The 17456-nt window shown below is 38.4% G+C and overlaps 1 protein-coding gene across 1 annotated transcript in view; it reads right to left on the reverse strand.

The window, feature by feature from the left end:
• Window positions 1–7888: 7888 nt before the first annotated feature.
• The window catches only part of Nkain2 (sodium/potassium transporting ATPase interacting 2), a 1206208-nt gene continuing 1196640 nt past the window's right edge, over window positions 7889–17456 (reverse strand). The window contains exons 7-8 of the mRNA XM_032895265.1: window positions 13460–13541; window positions 7889–10285 (exon numbers count right to left, since the gene is read on the reverse strand). Coding sequence (XP_032751156.1) covers window positions 10276–10285; window positions 13460–13541 — 92 coding nt within the window. The 3' untranslated portion in view covers window positions 7889–10275. The remainder of the gene's footprint in view (window positions 10286–13459; window positions 13542–17456) is intronic.

Consider the following 17456-nt stretch of genomic DNA (forward strand, 5'->3'; position numbering starts at 1 on the left):
AAGTTTTGCAATGTCAATCTTCATGCATTCCTCTTTTGGAGCAGACCTCATAGTCCATCAGAAAATGGTTGGTCATCTTTATAACTGTCTTGTCACTACTGCACCAGTGGGTGCCCTTAGCCAGGGAGATTGGTACTGTACTGTATTACACTTAGGTCCAGCCTGGAGTAAATCCATTGTTCTTTTTTCCACAGCAGCCTGAGTCCTTTCTTCTGGTAATTGTAAGCTAGACAGTAGGGAGAGAATTTGCTGATCAGTTGAAGTTGATATGTCTATTTATTGGATTCAAAGTGAATGGTGTCTTTAGCAATAGGATGCCTGTCATCTAGTTATGAACCAGGAGCATTGTCATGTGCTGTTTTGGGTGCTTTTAGAATCTTCCTGTCAAATCAATCACTCATAGGGATCTTGTGTCTGGTACTGAGGTTTTCATTTAATGCCCTGTCTTGTGGGAGCAGTGTTATCTACACATGCAGAGCAGTCTTCTCAAATTACTTTTTGTTATGTATCATATTTTTAAATAACGTAAAAGCTAGTGGATTTATGAAAGACTTCTTCATTCATCATTGGTTTTGGTCAAGCCACTTCTTATCTTCTTGATCTTCTCTTCCTATCTTCATCCTTACCTTAAGTTTAACTCAACTTACTTCCCCCTGTTCTTTTCACATCATTTGTGTGCTATGATCCTCTCTATTCCCATTTTCCCCTGGGTTTAAAATCACAGTATTTTCATGCATCTTCCTCTGGATTATGCCTTCTCCACTTGTTTCACCAGCCCCTTTGAATCCCTCTTCTTCCCCATATTCTCCCACTTTATCTATACCTTGTCTGCATTTTACCATCTCTCCTTTTAAATTATCTACCCACGAATGCCCAGTTTCTAATGCCAGCCTTCCAGATGCATTCGAATTAAACATCTGGAACAAAAGTCAATGTTAGGATCTACATGTGAATGCAAGATTGTGACCTCTGTCTTACTGGGTCTTGGTAACCTCACAAAGCATCATTTATTTTTCATTCTGTCCATTAATTTGTAATAAGTTTCATTACTTATTTTACAGAAGAATAATAGCCTTTTGCATATACATACCACATGTTTTCTTATTTGTTCATGAGTTGATGGATGTCTAGGTTGCTTCCATTTTCTAGCTGTTGTGACCAGAGCAACAATGAACATGGATATTCAGGTAACTCTGTGGTAGGTCATACAACCCTTCAGTATGTGCTCAGGTTCATATGGCAGTTCTACAGGAAACTTTCAGACTGATTTCCAAAGTGGCTTTACTAATTTATATTCTTATCAACACCGTATAATTGCGCCCTCTCCCCACATCCAGGTTAACATTTGTTGTCATTTGTACTTTTAATGTTGGCCATACTAACTAGGGCTTCATGTAATCTTAGTTTTAATGAATCTCCCTGATGGATAAAGATGTTGAACATTAAGAAAAGTGGTTACTCTCCATTTGTATTTTTTTGTTTGCAGAACTTTTTGTTTGCTTCTGTGGGTCATTTTTTCAATGGAGTTGTTTATTTTTTTTGTCATATTTATGCTATTGATATTCTTTGTATATTTTAGACATGAATTCTCTATTCGCTCTGATGGATGTATAGCTAGGAAAGCTTTTACCTAATTCTGTGGGCTGCCTATTCATTAGATTGACAAGTTTTTTTCCTATACAGAAGCTTTTTTGTTTCATGAGATCCCATGTATCAATTATTGGACATTTATTCTATTTCATAAATAATACAAGTATATAATATTGTCAAAAGGAAGTATTTTATGTCTTGATGCCTTTAGGAATAGTTCTTTCTTAATCTTTAAAAAGGTGTTTTTAGATTTATTAATTTTATAAAACATCATGTATATGATGACTGTTTTGCCTGAACACATTTGTATGTCCATCATGTGCATGCCTGGTGACTATAGAGGTTGGATTCTCTAGGACTGGAGTTGCAGATGCTTTTGAGCTGCTGTATAGATGCTGGTAGTTGAACCTGGATCCTTTGCAAGAGCAACACCTGTTCTTAATGGCGTAGGTAACAGTCTATAGTACAAATGAAAACAAATTCTCAAACTGTGGCTTGTGAAACCACAAGGGGGACACATGTTTTGCATATCTGATATTTATGATTCATAACAGTAGCAAAATTGAAGTTATGAAATAGTAATGAAAATAATTTAATGGTTGAGGATCACCACAGCATGAGAAACCATGGTGTTGCAGCCTTAGGAAGGTTGAGAACCACTGTTTAGACATTATCTAATCCTTGAAGGAACTTCACATCTTTATTAGTAATTGGGCCCTGTAAGCTATGTAGCCATACATACTTGCAAGGATAAGCAATGAGGTTTCTTTTGGTACCATTTAAATTAAGTAATATTTTTGTATGCACAAGCATTTGTATGTGTGTGTGTGTGTGTGTGTGTGTGTGTGTGTGTGTGTGAGAGAGAGAGAGAGAGAGAGAGAGAGAGAGAGAGAGAGAGAGAGAGAGAGAGAGAGAGAGAATACATGTGGGGTGTATTAATGAAGACAGAAGTTGACTTTGGGTGATTTCCTCAATGACTCTCCAGTTTATTGAGGCAAGGTCTCTCAGTGAACCTGCAAGGCCAGTTCAGTCTGTTTAGGCAGCCAGATTTCCTCAAGGGTCTTAGCCTCATTAGCACTGGAATGACAAATGAATTTTCTGTAGTACAAGGGACCTGCACTTTGAACCTCATGCTTACATGAAAAACATTTTATAAACTGAGCCACCTCTCCAGTCCCATTAATATTTAATTGCTAGAATTTGTATATGTGTATAGTATACAGGATTATGCTGTATATGATATATATGAGCATTGTACAGTGGTTAATTAAGTCACTAATATGTTCATCTTCCAACATACTTATTTGTATGTAGTGAGAACATTTAACATCTACCGTCTTAACAATATTCAACTCTATAATACTTGTAACATATTATAGCTCCATCTTATCTTCAGAGTCTAAAATACTTATAAATTATTATAGCCTATACCACTTGGGTATTATCATAGTTCAATGTGATCATTATTCTGTAATACTTGGATATTAGTGTAGTTCCAAGTTATCATTATTGCTACTATTTGTATAATTTATTTTTTAAGTGTATTCTTCTGAAATTTGTATTACAATTTTTATACAGTATATTTCAATCCTGTTTTTCTCTTTCCAACCCCATATTGTTTCTGTCTCCCTTTTCCTCTGACTATCACCTCCTTTTTGCTCTCTACTCATATGAATAAGATTATGCCTTGTTTATTTGAATTACCAATAATGTCTTCCAGATTCGGCCATTTTGTTACAAAGGACAGAACTTTATCTTTTTAAAGAGGTTGAATATCATTCCATTGTTGTATGTGCCCTACTTTTCTTGTGCATTTATCTCTTCTTGGACATATGGGTTGATTTCATATTCTGGATGAGGTAATAATGTATATAATACAGAGATCTCTCACATATTCCTTTTATTTTTATTGTATATAAACCCAGAAATTAGATAACACCATTTTAATTAAAATATTTCCATAATATCTAACTAACTTAGATTTCTGGTGAAAGGTATGAAGTTCTATTCATCATTGTCAACTCTTTTTTTAAAAAAATATTTATTTATTTTATGTATATGAATACACTGTAGCTGTCTTCAGACACACCAAAAGAGGGCAAAGCATCCCATTACAGATGGTTGTGAGGCACCGTGTGGTGGCTGGGAATTGAACTCAACACCTCTGGAAGAGCAGTCAGTGCTCTTAACCACTCAGCCATCTCTCCAGTCCTCTTACCATCTTTATTAGTGGCAATATTAACCACTCCAGCATGTTTGTATGTGGTAGACTCCATGTTAAATTGTTTTTGGGAGATAGGGTCCCATGTAGCTCAAGCTAGCCTCAAACTTATGATATATTCAAGGATGACCCTAAACTTTTAATCCACCTCATTTTGCCTCTTGAATGCTGTGATTGTGTTTGTGTACAGTAGTTTGTGTTTGTCTGTGTAGTATGCCCCAGAGACTCATGCATTCTACGTAAGCACTTTACTCAGCTGAGCTACATCTATGGCTTCACATTTTACAGCTTAAAAATGCAAATGGTTTGACTAATTAAAAGTAGAAATATTTCATATTTAAGAATATTTATTTTTCATTAGCTGAAGCAAAATAATCACTGAATATAATTTTTCTCTTATGATGATTGTTTAGCATGAGTGTCAGACTCCTAACTTTTCTATCTTTATCTAACGAGCTTGTGGGGTGAGGAGGTTAGCCTTCCACAGAGAGGTCAGTTCCTCATGTGCAGAGCACATGGACGTTGTTACTATCTTTATGAATAAAATATTTTCACAACCTTCCCTCAATTGGTGCCTTTTCTATTGATTAACCATTTATCCAGTGTTCACTTATTTGTTTGATGTTGTTCTGTGAGCATCTTGGTCATCCCGTGAGAGCAAGAAGCTTAGGTGTTTTGGTGGCCTCTAGTTTGAAGCTTGGAAGATTTATGTCTGGACACCTGTGTGCAAAACCTTTTGCACATTGAGATCAGCATATCCCCCCAAAGATAAAATGAATACAACTAGAAGAATAATGAAGAAAAATGAGAGGCTTCTAAAAGGGAATACACAGGGTATGCTTCTGTTAAGTAAGTCCTTGAAGGACTCTTCGGAATGACTGACTGATTAATTGAATCAATCCATCAAGCTTGAAGTGACAGTGTCACTCATGCTAAACTCAGCGTCAATTTGTAATCTTTTTTGGGAGCTGTTTTATTCCATCATTACTACAGTTTATATTCATGCGAGGGCAGAATGATCAACCACCAAAATACTTATTTTAATATCAAGGTGCCATATTATTAAGGAGATTTCATTATGGAAAAGATTTACATTAATTTTAATAATGATTTAGATGGAGTAAGAGAATAAACATGTGGAATCCTCTTTGAATTTATCACATAAATATCACCTTTCATTAACCACTTAAACCTTAAGCTCATTATTTTTGATCTTTAATGATTAAACAATCATGTAGCTATAATTCTGTGGAATACAAAATGTACCAAACTTGTTTGAGGAGCAAATTTCCTCCATTTTTACTGTTGTTATTTGCTTTCAAATCTCATAAAGGTTTAGAAGATTTCAGTGATAAATACAATCCTAGTGTATATTATCTTGTTCAATTTCTAAATTAAATGGCATAGAACACTCAAATGTTTGAGATAATCTTCTTTCATAGCCATCAAGAACAACTGTTTTAGTGAAATAACATGTTTTACATTGGACATCACATGGTGATCTTATAGTTCTTTTCTTTCTTGGAAGTAGATAGAAAGCATATGTAACAACGTGAGAGAATCAGCCATATTTAAGTAGTCTTTTTTTGTTTTTGTTTTCTTTTTTGGTTCTTTTTTTTTTCGGAGCTGGGGACCGAACCCAGGACCTTGTGCTTCCTAGGCAAGCGCTCTACCACTGAGCTAAATCCCCAACCCCTAAGTAGTCTTTTTTAAAAAAAAGATTTATTTTATGTATGTGAGTTCACTGTAGATGTCTTCAGACACACATGTAGAGGGCAACAGATCCCATTACAGGTGGTTGTGAGCCACCATGTGGTTGCTGGAAATTGACCTCTGGACCTCTGCATGAGCAGCCAGTGTTCTTAACTACTGAGTCATCTCTCTAGCCCATTTAAGTAGTCTTACTCCCTCTCATTTACTTATTCAAAAGTGCATGATAAATCCGACCATTGGAAACCTTACTTACTGTAAAACTGAATATATTTGGTAAGGTAATACAGAAGGACATATTGCACTTACATGTTTACATCTGGGTATGGGTTGTTGGCTTTTGAAAGAACTGTGATAGAGTGAAATATGCTTTAATATCAAAACTACACCAAACCTAATATACAATAGCTCGGAAACATTTTATAATTTAGCACTATGTTAGGGGCTTTTAGAAAAATCGTAAGTCATTTGAATTTACACAATCCATGTTCAGTTGATAAGAGTTGAGTTTGTACGCTGACCCAAGTGCACAGAAGAATTTTCTGTGGAATGGGGAATTATTTACATTTTCAGTGTGTGTGTGGCACACATACACACACATACACACACACACATACACACACACAAACACACACACACACACACACATATATGTACAATGAATGGATATGGATTTCAGAGATAATTTTAAATGAAAATTATTTAAAAATAATTTGTATTTCCAAACTAAAATTCCGCAGTCATTGCATCAGCTTGCAACATCGGCTACACGCCTCACCGGACCTACTGTTATGTTTTAAATACTTACCAAGCATAGCTTTAGTTATATTTGTCATTTACACATCTTATGATTTATTTAAGTGAGACTTCCTGAAGAACATTTCCTTGGGGCACATGTGTATGTCTCTATATTGCTGCCCCATTCATTTAGTTCCTTTTGATGCAATGGAGATGCTGTGGCCCTTTGGCTTCACCATCAATGAAGAAGCATCCTGGAAGTGATCCTCACAGGCTTTGGCGAACACTACCTGGACATTTGGTTCCTACCATGTAGCTAACAAATCAACCACTGAAAGTCCACATCTTCAGCCTTTTGGTACACAGCACAGCTTCTAAGGCCCTTGCTTGTAGTGTTAGGATTTTGATTTGTGACAGCTGATATGTGTCTGTGTGCAGTTTGAGGAGCATACATCAGCAGTAGCCTGAGCTGCAGCTAGCCTGGGACAGCTACTGTCTATCTGCCCATGCTTACAGTGAGCATTAGGTTTAATTAAGGGCAACTAATAGGGGTCACTCTTTTCTGTTTGCCTCTTCTACTCCACGTTGTTTCCATACAGTCGTCTTCTGATGAAGCACATAGCCACATTCTAACAATATCAACAACAGCTTATGTTATCAAAGGGCAATCAGGCATGTCTTGTAATTATTTCATTTACAATAGTATAGGAGCTGGAACAATAGCTCCGGTGGTAAAATGGTGTCATGTAAGTATGTGGCACTAAGCTTGAGCCCCACTTCCTTGTAATCTGAGTACCCGTGAGGCAGAGATGGGTGGATTTCCGGGCCTCACTAGCCAGCCTGCCTAGTTGATGACCCCCAGGTTAAAGTGAGGGACTCTACCTCATTATACCGAGTAGATAGTTCCTGAGTACTGACCTTTGACCTCCACAGACACGCACCTGCATGTGCACCCCGCCAAGGCACGTGTGCACTTACAAGCACACTTGTGAATGTTTAACTTTAAATTTAAAAATCCCCTCTTGCAAATTAACCAAATGTTTTTTGTAATTATTTTATTTTATGGGTAAGGATGTTTTGCCTTCATGTATATCTATATACCAGTTTCGTGCCTAGTGCCTGTGAAGGCCAGAAGACAGGCAACGAATCCCCTGGACTAGTGTTACAAAGGTCATGAGTTGCCAATGAGTGATGGATGGGTGTCACCCTTGGGTCCTCTGGAAGAGCAACCAGTGATCAACTGCTGAGCCATCTTTTGAACCCAAACAATAATATATATATATATATATATATATATATATATATATATATATATATATATATATATATATATCTGGTGCCCCTTAAATCTAAAATTGTAGAAGGTAGGAAAATCATTCTGTGGGTGATAGTAAGCCTGTTGTAGTGGTCTAAGTAGGATCACAGTGTTGCCAGAATGGAAGCAGATGTTCCATACAGCTGAGCTAGAACAGTGCTGGGCCTGGCAGTTCTTCTTCATGGCTGAACACTCCATGGATTGCATAGAACATTAGCAGCAGCATGCAAAACTGTAGGGTTTCTCTGTCAGTGACATAATCACCACAGACCAGGAGCAGAAGCAGGGCTTTCAAGGGATGGCTCAGAGACGTATTCATTTTTCCATTTATTTTTAAAATGCAAATTACACTAGTAAAGTCAAAAAAATCACTCTGTTAAAAATACATTCAGAATTAACAAATGCAGGAGGAGAAAAAGAAGAAGACAGATTAGGATAGTTAACCCTTGCTTTCAGAATATTAGGTTTATAACAAAAGCTCAGCCTAGAAAAATAGCATTCTTCACCAGGTTTTGAGGAGGATACAGCTGTATAGCTTTGATGTTTCCCAGCTCGAATCACACTACTGTGCTTACTGCTCCCGAAGAGGTCTGCCCACTGACTACTTCTGAGTAGTCAACAACTGTTTCTGAAAAATTTGGTGGTGATGATAATAGTGACTTGGTGGAGAGTCGGCTGCAACTTAAAAAGAAACATGACGGCTTATTTTACACCCTCCCTACGCATGTACCGCAAGGTAGAATCCCATCCCAGCAGCAACACAGTGAAACCTCAGTTCAATAGTCACATTAGAATAGTTTCTGGCATGTATAGTATTTATATGTTAGGAGTAAAGGACAGTACATTGGTGACTAGTTCCTCAAACATTAAACATGCATATCACTATAAAAAATAACACCACATGAGGTTTCACTGACATGTTTGCAACTGTCCATTTCATACATGTAAGTATGGACCAACATATACGAACCACTGGTGTAAGTGTTGAAATCTTTTTGCACATGTGGTTTATGTTCCAATGGTCATTTTTAGCTCCTTCGTTGATTTTAAATGGGCTTGTGTTGCAAACATCTTTGCAAAGACAGCAACTAGCTTGTCTTAATGGAGATCCGAATGGGTTAATGGAAAAAGGGTTAACCCAGTAAATGAAGCCGTAGGTACCAAAAAAAAAAGAGTTGTCCATGTCTAATGTCCCAGTCTGAATTTCACCGCACATGAAGGTGATGTGCTAAAGAAAACTTGATTTTCGTGTCTCAAGTAGATCCAAGAAAAACATGACTCATCTGTGTTACTGATAAGCTTGAGCTAATTATGTCTTCCACGAGTAAAAACCAAAGAGTACTTGAAAATATCGAAATAAATTGCCTAGGAGTTCAGAATATCCCATATACACATTGACCTACTATTGTGTCCAAAGGTATCTCATTGCCAACTACGTCAACAGCACAGGTTTTTGTTTTTCCGCCACACTAATACAGGGAATTGGAATACAGTCTAACACACAACAGATCCCCCAAATACCACAAAGAGATCTCAAAGATTTCACTAAGTTAACTATTGTTTCCCACCTACCCGCCCCGAAAATAATCTCATACGCTGAAGTTAGAAAAGAAAATTCACCTACATTGGGTCTTGGATTCGAATTAGATATAAAAGAGTAAACATAGCTAATACATAGTTAGTTGGCCTCTGTCCTAGAAATCCACAACTCTTCCCCGTGTTAGGAAAAGCCACTTGGAGAGACTTAGAAAAGCACTGAAAGTGCAAGAAAGAAAAACCAACCACGTAAGCCATTTCTGCTTTCAGTAGATTAATGAGCTTAGTAGATTAATACGTTTTACTTTGTTCCACCATCTGAAGACCGTGTTTGAGAGACATGAAGATGACAGTTATTGTTCCTGTTGGTTGGTTGTCTCTCTGTGACCACTGAAGTGGCTTAGTGGTAAAACACCATTTTCTTACTGACACACTGGAGCTGCTGAGTGGTTCAGTCTTATTCCTTGATGTGAGACAGAGCCAAAATTGTCCAGAATTAATAGCAGTGTGTTCGCCTAAAGGAAGTGACTGGGGGACGTCTGCACTGAGAGTCTCGGGCACACAACACAGGTGGTTTAAGGCAAATATGTACGGTGTAGCCTTTAGGGCAAACGACCTGCCATTTTGCATTTGGTACAAGGTCATCACGGCGTGTTCTGTCTGACTGGTTTTTGCAATTAAAGTAGCTGTGGTGCAATCAAGATGTATAGTATGGAGTGCAGAGAACAGGGTTCCAAGCTTGTGTGCCTGGGTTAACTTGGCACCTCACAGAACCAACTGGCTGGGCTGCAGAGGGTTAAGTAGGGCCCTGCAGAGAACACCCACACAGCTCCTTTCTCACCTTCAAAGGCCTGGGAGAAGGGAGCCTGTGTTAAGGAAATCCAGGATTGGCATGTCCAGAATATTTATCAGTTTCAGTCAGAAAGAGGAGGTCCTGTGTAGTTGACGTGTGCATGATAATGACAGTGTGTGTGTGTGTGTGTGTGTGTGTGTGTGTGTTTGTGTGTGTGTTTTCACTCATGTGTCTATGTAGAAACTTCCTGTTTGGTCTGATGACATGAATGTGTATTTAAATCCTTTTGCTTCTTGAGCTTCGTAAAAGGCAAGAGGCTACTGCACAAGTCATTTGAGGAGTCCGTGGGCTGACAGACAGAAGCCATCTGTGTTATTTTGACCTGAGAGAGAGAAAAGATGCTTTTAATCAAGAGAGAATGCTAGATGCCTATCACTCACCCCCATATCCCCTATTCTCTATGTATAAGAACAAACCAAAAGAAAAAGATTGGGGGAAAAGAGAAAGCAGGATCTCAAATTGGGTTTTAAGCAGTTTCTGCCTCCCCTTTATCCCTCAGTGACATGTCACTGACAGAGGTCACCTATGATCATCCAAGGGACAGATGAAAATGAGCATGTACGGCCATTGGCTGCCAACAGGATGCAGTGGTTTTGCACACTGTCTAGCAGAACTTAAGGCATTTGTATTATTAGGAAGGGGACAGGGTTCCATGACACATCAGCCAGTTGGGATAAAAAATACTTTGTTAGAAAATTAATGAAATGACATGAGGATTTCTGATAGCTAGCAATTTATTTTGTATACATGTGACAAGCTGTAGGTAGGGAGAGAGAGAGAGAGAGAGAGAGAGAGAGAGAGAGAGAGAGAGAGAGAGAGAGCCTTCCTAATATATGATTGCATACCTGAAGAATTATAAACTAAGAAAACACGCACAATTGAACTGCCAACAAAGAGGATGATATAACCATTGGCTGTAATTGTGTGTCCTTGCTGGCAGTGACTTCATGACTTTGTCCAGGAGTCAGTTGACAGATTGGTTGGATGTAGTTAGTAGTAATCTCATAGCTAAAACTGCACATCACTTTTTAGCATTTGCTTTCTTTCAAAAGAACAGCTTTCCTTTCCAGTGGCTATATAATATTGCTAGAATGCTTGAATTGGTCCATGAGGTTAAATTACTCTTACTTTACACAACATATTTATGTCGAGTTTACAGGAAAGGTATACTCCAAATGACAAAGACAGAGGACGTGCTTGGGGCTCTGCCTCTTAGCTGGGATGAGGCTTACAGGTGCATTGTGTTTGACTTTCACATGATCCCACTAGGCAGTGGCTTTCGAAAGGTGGATTTTGAAGGTTGCACACTTGTAAATCTCCTCATTAAACAGTGAATAGTGTAAAGTCAAAAGGAGATAAGGGAGATGGGGGGGCATGTGTGGAAATGTGACGACCAAATTAGCTATGCAGTAGAGTGAAATAAAGCCAGCAGTGGCAGTGCCAGGCTAGCTCACACTCTATTTAAGAAATTGAAGAGACCATCGAACAAGGGTCAGGAAAATAGATGGTGCTTTCACTTGTACCGTTAGCAAGCTGGGTGAGTTCTGTTTTCCTGTTTCTAGAGTCAGTTTCCTCAAAAAAAAAATACCTACAGAATTTTGTGGTCTGATGATTTCTATGGGATGTTCTACAGAAGAAGTGAAGGCCGGATTTTGATTAGTCATTCCTCATGTACCTTTAAGTATCCCTAACATCCTATATCTCAGTCCTTCTAAATGATCAGAATCTAATGAGCAATAAGACAAAATCTGTCAGGTAATTGTACTGTTCTCGTGCATTGACGGGGAAAACAATATCCGATTACATTAATTTGGCATGTAAAGTTTTCTGTTTAAGAATATTAGGGAAAAAAATTTGATCTTAGGGAATTTAATTCTTAATGAAGATGTCTTTTATAAATTCTTGTCCAAATATTAACATTAGAATTACAAATACCTGATTGGAAACAATATGTTTGATACACACACACACACACACACACACACACACACACACACACACACACAGCATCAGGAAAGAAACGTGAGTGGGAAAAATGTATGTCATTTTTGGAGAACATAAACATTCTAGTTTTGTTGGAAAAAAAGTGGCTAAGGGAAGGTCCTAGGGTTTCTATGCTCATTCAGTAGGTACTAGTCTAATCCAGGACTGTGTGTTCCTAAGACTGTCTAGCATCACTTGCTTATGGCTGAGGCACAAAAGATATTAAGAATTGAAGAGACAGTATTTCAATAAAACACTGTGCCTAGGTCAATGTACTTTTACAAGACTCCGGGAATCATTGCTACCTTTTGTAAGAGAAAGTAAAAAGGTCATTGAGGGCTTCAGGATTATTAATTTGGCAGCCATGTGTAGGATGGGACAAAAGTTCTGAAATAATGAAACTGGAAAATCTAATGTTTTACCATAGATGCTTGAAATAGGCAGTGGCTTTGGATGTAGAGGAAGAATGTGCAATGTACTGTTTAGAGGGAAATGCTTTGACTGGCATATAGACTGCCGGATTTCTGAACAAATACAATTTGTTTTTAATGAGTGGTGCTATTCAAACACTTGCAGAAAACTACAAGGGACACAGAAAAGTCAAGCACAATGCATACATCATTCTCCTTAAAAAAGAAACCAATGAGAAGTAGCTAAAGATTAATCTTTTTGGAGTAGAAATATCCCCAGACTTCACTCATTATCCTACATGCTGAGGGAATCAAAAGGTAAATGACTTAATGGTGGAGGACAACGACAACAAACACATATCTTTAAAGAGAAGTTCACATTTTAAAATGAATCGGAAGCTTACTTTCTATTTTGATCTTCTCTTGCAATTCAGCATATCACTTGATGCTGAGATATAGAATTTGCTATCAGTTGTTATCCAGGGGAATTTGCCTAGACACAGATATAAAAATCAGGCTCTGGTTGCTTATCTGTGCTCTGGAGTGCTACAGTTAAGGGTCTGATCAGTCTCAGGTCCAAGGTTCCTGTTTCATTTTGACTTTCACATTGCTAAAGTATGGCTCAGAGTTTGATATTTCTCAAATATGTAGCCATCACTAGAGTGAACAAGCATTTGTCATCCAGATGAACACTCGAGACTCTTATGAAGAGCTAATAACAATGCTATGAATATAGGCAACATTAGTTGGGACTATACTGGGGCAGCCAGAGAGCAAGTTTTCTATAGTTACACATAACTACCTCAGCTGTTAGAAAAATTTCAAACTATACACATTTTGGGTAATTCAAAGAATTGTTATACATTAGAGGCTTTTGAGTCAAATAGATGATACTTAAGACTAAATAAAACTTTAAAAACAGCCTTTTTATGATAAATTTTAAATCGCAAAGAGAACGTTTTCAGATTCATCCTACTCGAAACTATTAATAGTAGAAAATGGAAATATACAACCAAGGGAAAGTTTCATATTTCGTGCCATGATACATTTGCTTGACTATCTTTTCATACCCCAGAAAACTAGCTCCTAAGTCAGGTACTTACATGTACATTGGTTGTAGTTGTAAGTGGGATGTCTTCTGGGGCCCTTGATATCCATAAGAATCAAAGCCACCTATGAAATCAACTGAAAAAGGACAGTTGCGTCTGTTAGTTACCTTTCCAGAATAGATAGAAATGAGCGATCAAGGCCTCTAAAATTACTAATATAAACTTTAAAATAATTAAATAAACTAAAACCGACTAATGATGAAAAAGAAGAAAATTAGTTTCTTCAAGGTAGTGACTTTCTTCAACCGTGAGATTCAGTTATGGCTTTACAGTGTCCTCTTTCTCAGAAGAGATTGTGTACCTTTCTGAAACAACAAAGACTTCATTGGACTCACTAAGTCCAATTGTCTCTTGCACATCAAAAATAAGAGTATGACTTTTTGGTTAACGTGGGGCATTTTTGGAGCACATTTCAAATGTTATAACATAAAACTTATCATCATGAACCCATTCCACGTATTGTCTAGAGTTGCAACTGCAACATTACTACTAATATTATGTATTCCGAGGTACAGAGTACTGGTTGAATATCATGTGAATTAACTCGACATGACTATGCTTACCATTCCGTCTTGTGGTTGATATTCTAACACAATAAGAAGTTAGGTGTGGAACAAAGTCTAACCAATGACTCATGAGTTACATACCAAGATACTAAGTGACAGAATCAATAAGATACAATAAGAATTATATGACAAATGATATTTTCCAAAATTACTAATAGAATATTGCCTATTCCAAATGTTCTTACAAAGTAATATTGGCCCTCTTCTCATGCCATGGTTTGGACCTCTGATTGTTATTTCTTCTCAAACCTGAAGAGAGGCTTTGTGGCATGTTTGAGGTTTGCAGCAAGGATGCTATTCTGTTTCTAAGATAGCTCACTAAGGGTCATTTATTTTCCTGGTTTTCCCTTTGGCAGGATCTCTCTTGATATAACCAACATACTGTGAGGAAACCAAACTGATACAGACAGAAAAACTGATGAATAGCTCATATTTATTTAACCATTGTCTAGCTGGTGTCCTACCCCGTAACTGTTGTTTACTTCCTGACATGTGAGAGAAAATGCTTCTACCTGATTACAGACCCCAGCTGTTGAGTCAGCTCGGTATTGGAGTATTCCTAGTGCAGTTGTTCTCTGACATCAAAGAAAATGTATAATTCCCCAAGTACCCCATTCCTGTCTGAGCAGTGAGCCTTCACGACCCTCCTCCCTCCTCCACACAGGGTTTCCCGGTGTAGCCCTCATTGTCCTGGAACTTGCTTTGTAGACAACACTGTCCTGGAACTTGTTTTGTAGACCAGGCTGGCCTTGGACTAAGGGAAACACCTGCCTCCGCCTCCCAAGTGCTTGGATTACAGCATAACAACGGCGTACTTTAGAACATCAAGCTTTGGCAAAACAAACAAACAAGCAAGCAAACAGTAGCAGCAATAGAACTGGGGAAGGTTTTATGGTGAGATAAGAGGCAAAAACTATAAAAGTCCTACAAAAGAGATGACAAGAAAGAGAAAGAGAGGGAAATAGAGGCTAAGTAGGATTCACTCAGCAACCTTCATTTTTCCAGTAGCTTCTATTGGCTTCCTGTGTCTTCCTTTGGTTTTCCTGTTAATACCCCAGGGTGGTGCACATAGCAAGTCTGGCAAAGCATGAGGTAATGGTGATCTCATTTTGCCTATGCAATGAAGACATCTTTTCACAAAGGATATTCTGTCGTGTGATATTTGGCTCACAGCAAAACTTAGCAAAAGGGATTCACAGACATAACTTTTCACAATATTAATATTCCCCATCAGAGCTGTATATAGTTACAACTGATTAGCCTATATTGCTGCATTGCTATGACAATAAGTTAATGGTTTCCTTTAGGGTTCACTCTTGGTCTTGTACAGTATATTGGGCCTGACAAATATATATGGTGTCTACCAGTATAGAATCAAAAATTGCCTCTTTGTGTGAAAATGTCCCTGTGCTACCTTTGCGATGCTTCTTTCCTAGCTCCTGTGCCAACTGACCTTTGTGTCTCAATAATTTTGCTGATTTGAAAAACATCATTATATGTATGTGCATGCATGCATGCATGTGTGTGCATGCGTGTGTGTGTGTGTGCGTGAGTGTGTGCGTGCATGCGTGCGTGCGTGCGTGTGTGTATCTGTGCACACACAGAGGTCACAGGACAGCTTTATGTATTTGGTTCTCCCCTTCCACTTTCTGTGGGCTCCAAGGACTGAGCTTATGTCTTCATGCTCCTGTGGGAGTTCTTCACCTACAGGGTCGGTCGTCTCACCCTTCTTCCTATAGTACTATCTAATTGATTTCTTTCACTTCAATTTTCTTCTATGAATTTTTTGTTGTATGTACAGGTTCATGAGTTTGTACAGGTGCACATGAACATATGTGTACGTGTGTGTATGTGGATTTCGAGGTTTCCTTGATTTATTTTTCAGACTGGTTTTTGAGACAAGGTCTCTCAGTTTTGCTTGAAGCTTGAGATTCAGCTATGCTGGTTGGTTAGCATTGATCCATCTAGCTCTTATTCCACAGCATTGACACAGGAGTATGTGCTACCACATCTGTTTGCTTTATCCTCCCCTAACTTTTTAGATGGGTGCTGGGGTGCAGGCTCAGTGCTTCATGTTTTCTGGGAATATATTTCACTGACTGAGATATTTCCTCAGACCCTGTATCATTTATTTTTTTTAATAGCATGACAGTGGACTTCATTTTAGTATTGAAAAAGTCTTTCCCTCTAGTTTTATTTGTTGATTCTCTTTTCTCATTTGGAGTGGAATAATATACCAAACATAGGGACCACAATGTTAGGACAGAGTCTCCTATGTTGTTGGGAGTGATGCCCTTGAAACCCTCTATTATTGATGTTAATATTATGGTTAGAGTTCAGTATGACTGGGTTCATAAAAATCCCTAGCCAGCTGCAGAAGACTAATACAAATCTGGTGGTCAGGATGAATAATGATATGATAAAGTTGTGACCTTGTTGTGACCTTGCTGAGAAATACATCCTACGTCAAGATGCCCAATGTGATGACCTGTAACCTTTCTGAGAAACCAACATCCTGCTGACTAATAGATTTGACAAATCTGTAACCTTTCTGAAAAACCAACATCCTGTTGACATCAGCTGACCACACAAATACTGTGTCCTTGGCATGTGTAAACGTTTCACACTTCCCCCCTCCATTACTCCTGCTATGGTATAAATTCAGCCTTGGGAAAAAATAAAATTATCACCTTGATCAGACTCTTGTCTTGATGTCCTTCTTTGTGTGTCTTGTCCCCTGTTCTCTTCCAGGTACCCTCTGCACCCTCGTTGACACAATGTTACTATTTGTACCCTCCAAATTATAAATTCTAAAGTTGAGACAACTTTCAAACACAATCAAAGTTTTACAGAGGAGTAATAAGAGAGTGAAGTGCTTTATTTTCTTTTTTTTATTGGATTTTTTAATTTACATTTCAAATGTTATTCCCTGTTTCCTGGACATAAACCCCCCATCCCATCCCCCTCCCTTCTATATGGGTGTTACCCTCCCACTCACCCCCAATTCCCACCCCCCAACATTCCCTACACTGGGGGTCCAACCTTGGCAGGGCTAAGGGCTTCTCCTTCCACAGGTGCCCAACAAGGCCTTCCTCTGCTACATATGCAGTTGGAGCCATGAGTCAGTTCATATAAAGTCTTTGGGTAGTGGTTTAGTCCCTGGGAGCTCTGGTTGGTTGACATTGTTGTTCTTATGGGGTAGCAAGCCCCTTCAACTCTTTCAATTCTTTCTCTAATTCCTCCAACAGGGGTCCTGTTCTCAGTTCAGTGGTTCGCTGCTAGCATTTGCCTCTGTATTTGACATGCTTTGGCTGCATCTCTCAGGGAACATCTATATCCAGTTCCTGTCAGCATGCACTTCTTAGCTTCATCAGTCTTAACTAGTCTTGGTGATATATATCACCTGTGGGGCAGGCTCTGAATGG

This window comes from Rattus rattus, chromosome 2 (genome assembly GCF_011064425.1).
Source record: "Rattus rattus isolate New Zealand chromosome 2, Rrattus_CSIRO_v1, whole genome shotgun sequence".
NCBI lineage: Eukaryota > Metazoa > Chordata > Mammalia > Rodentia > Muridae > Rattus > Rattus rattus.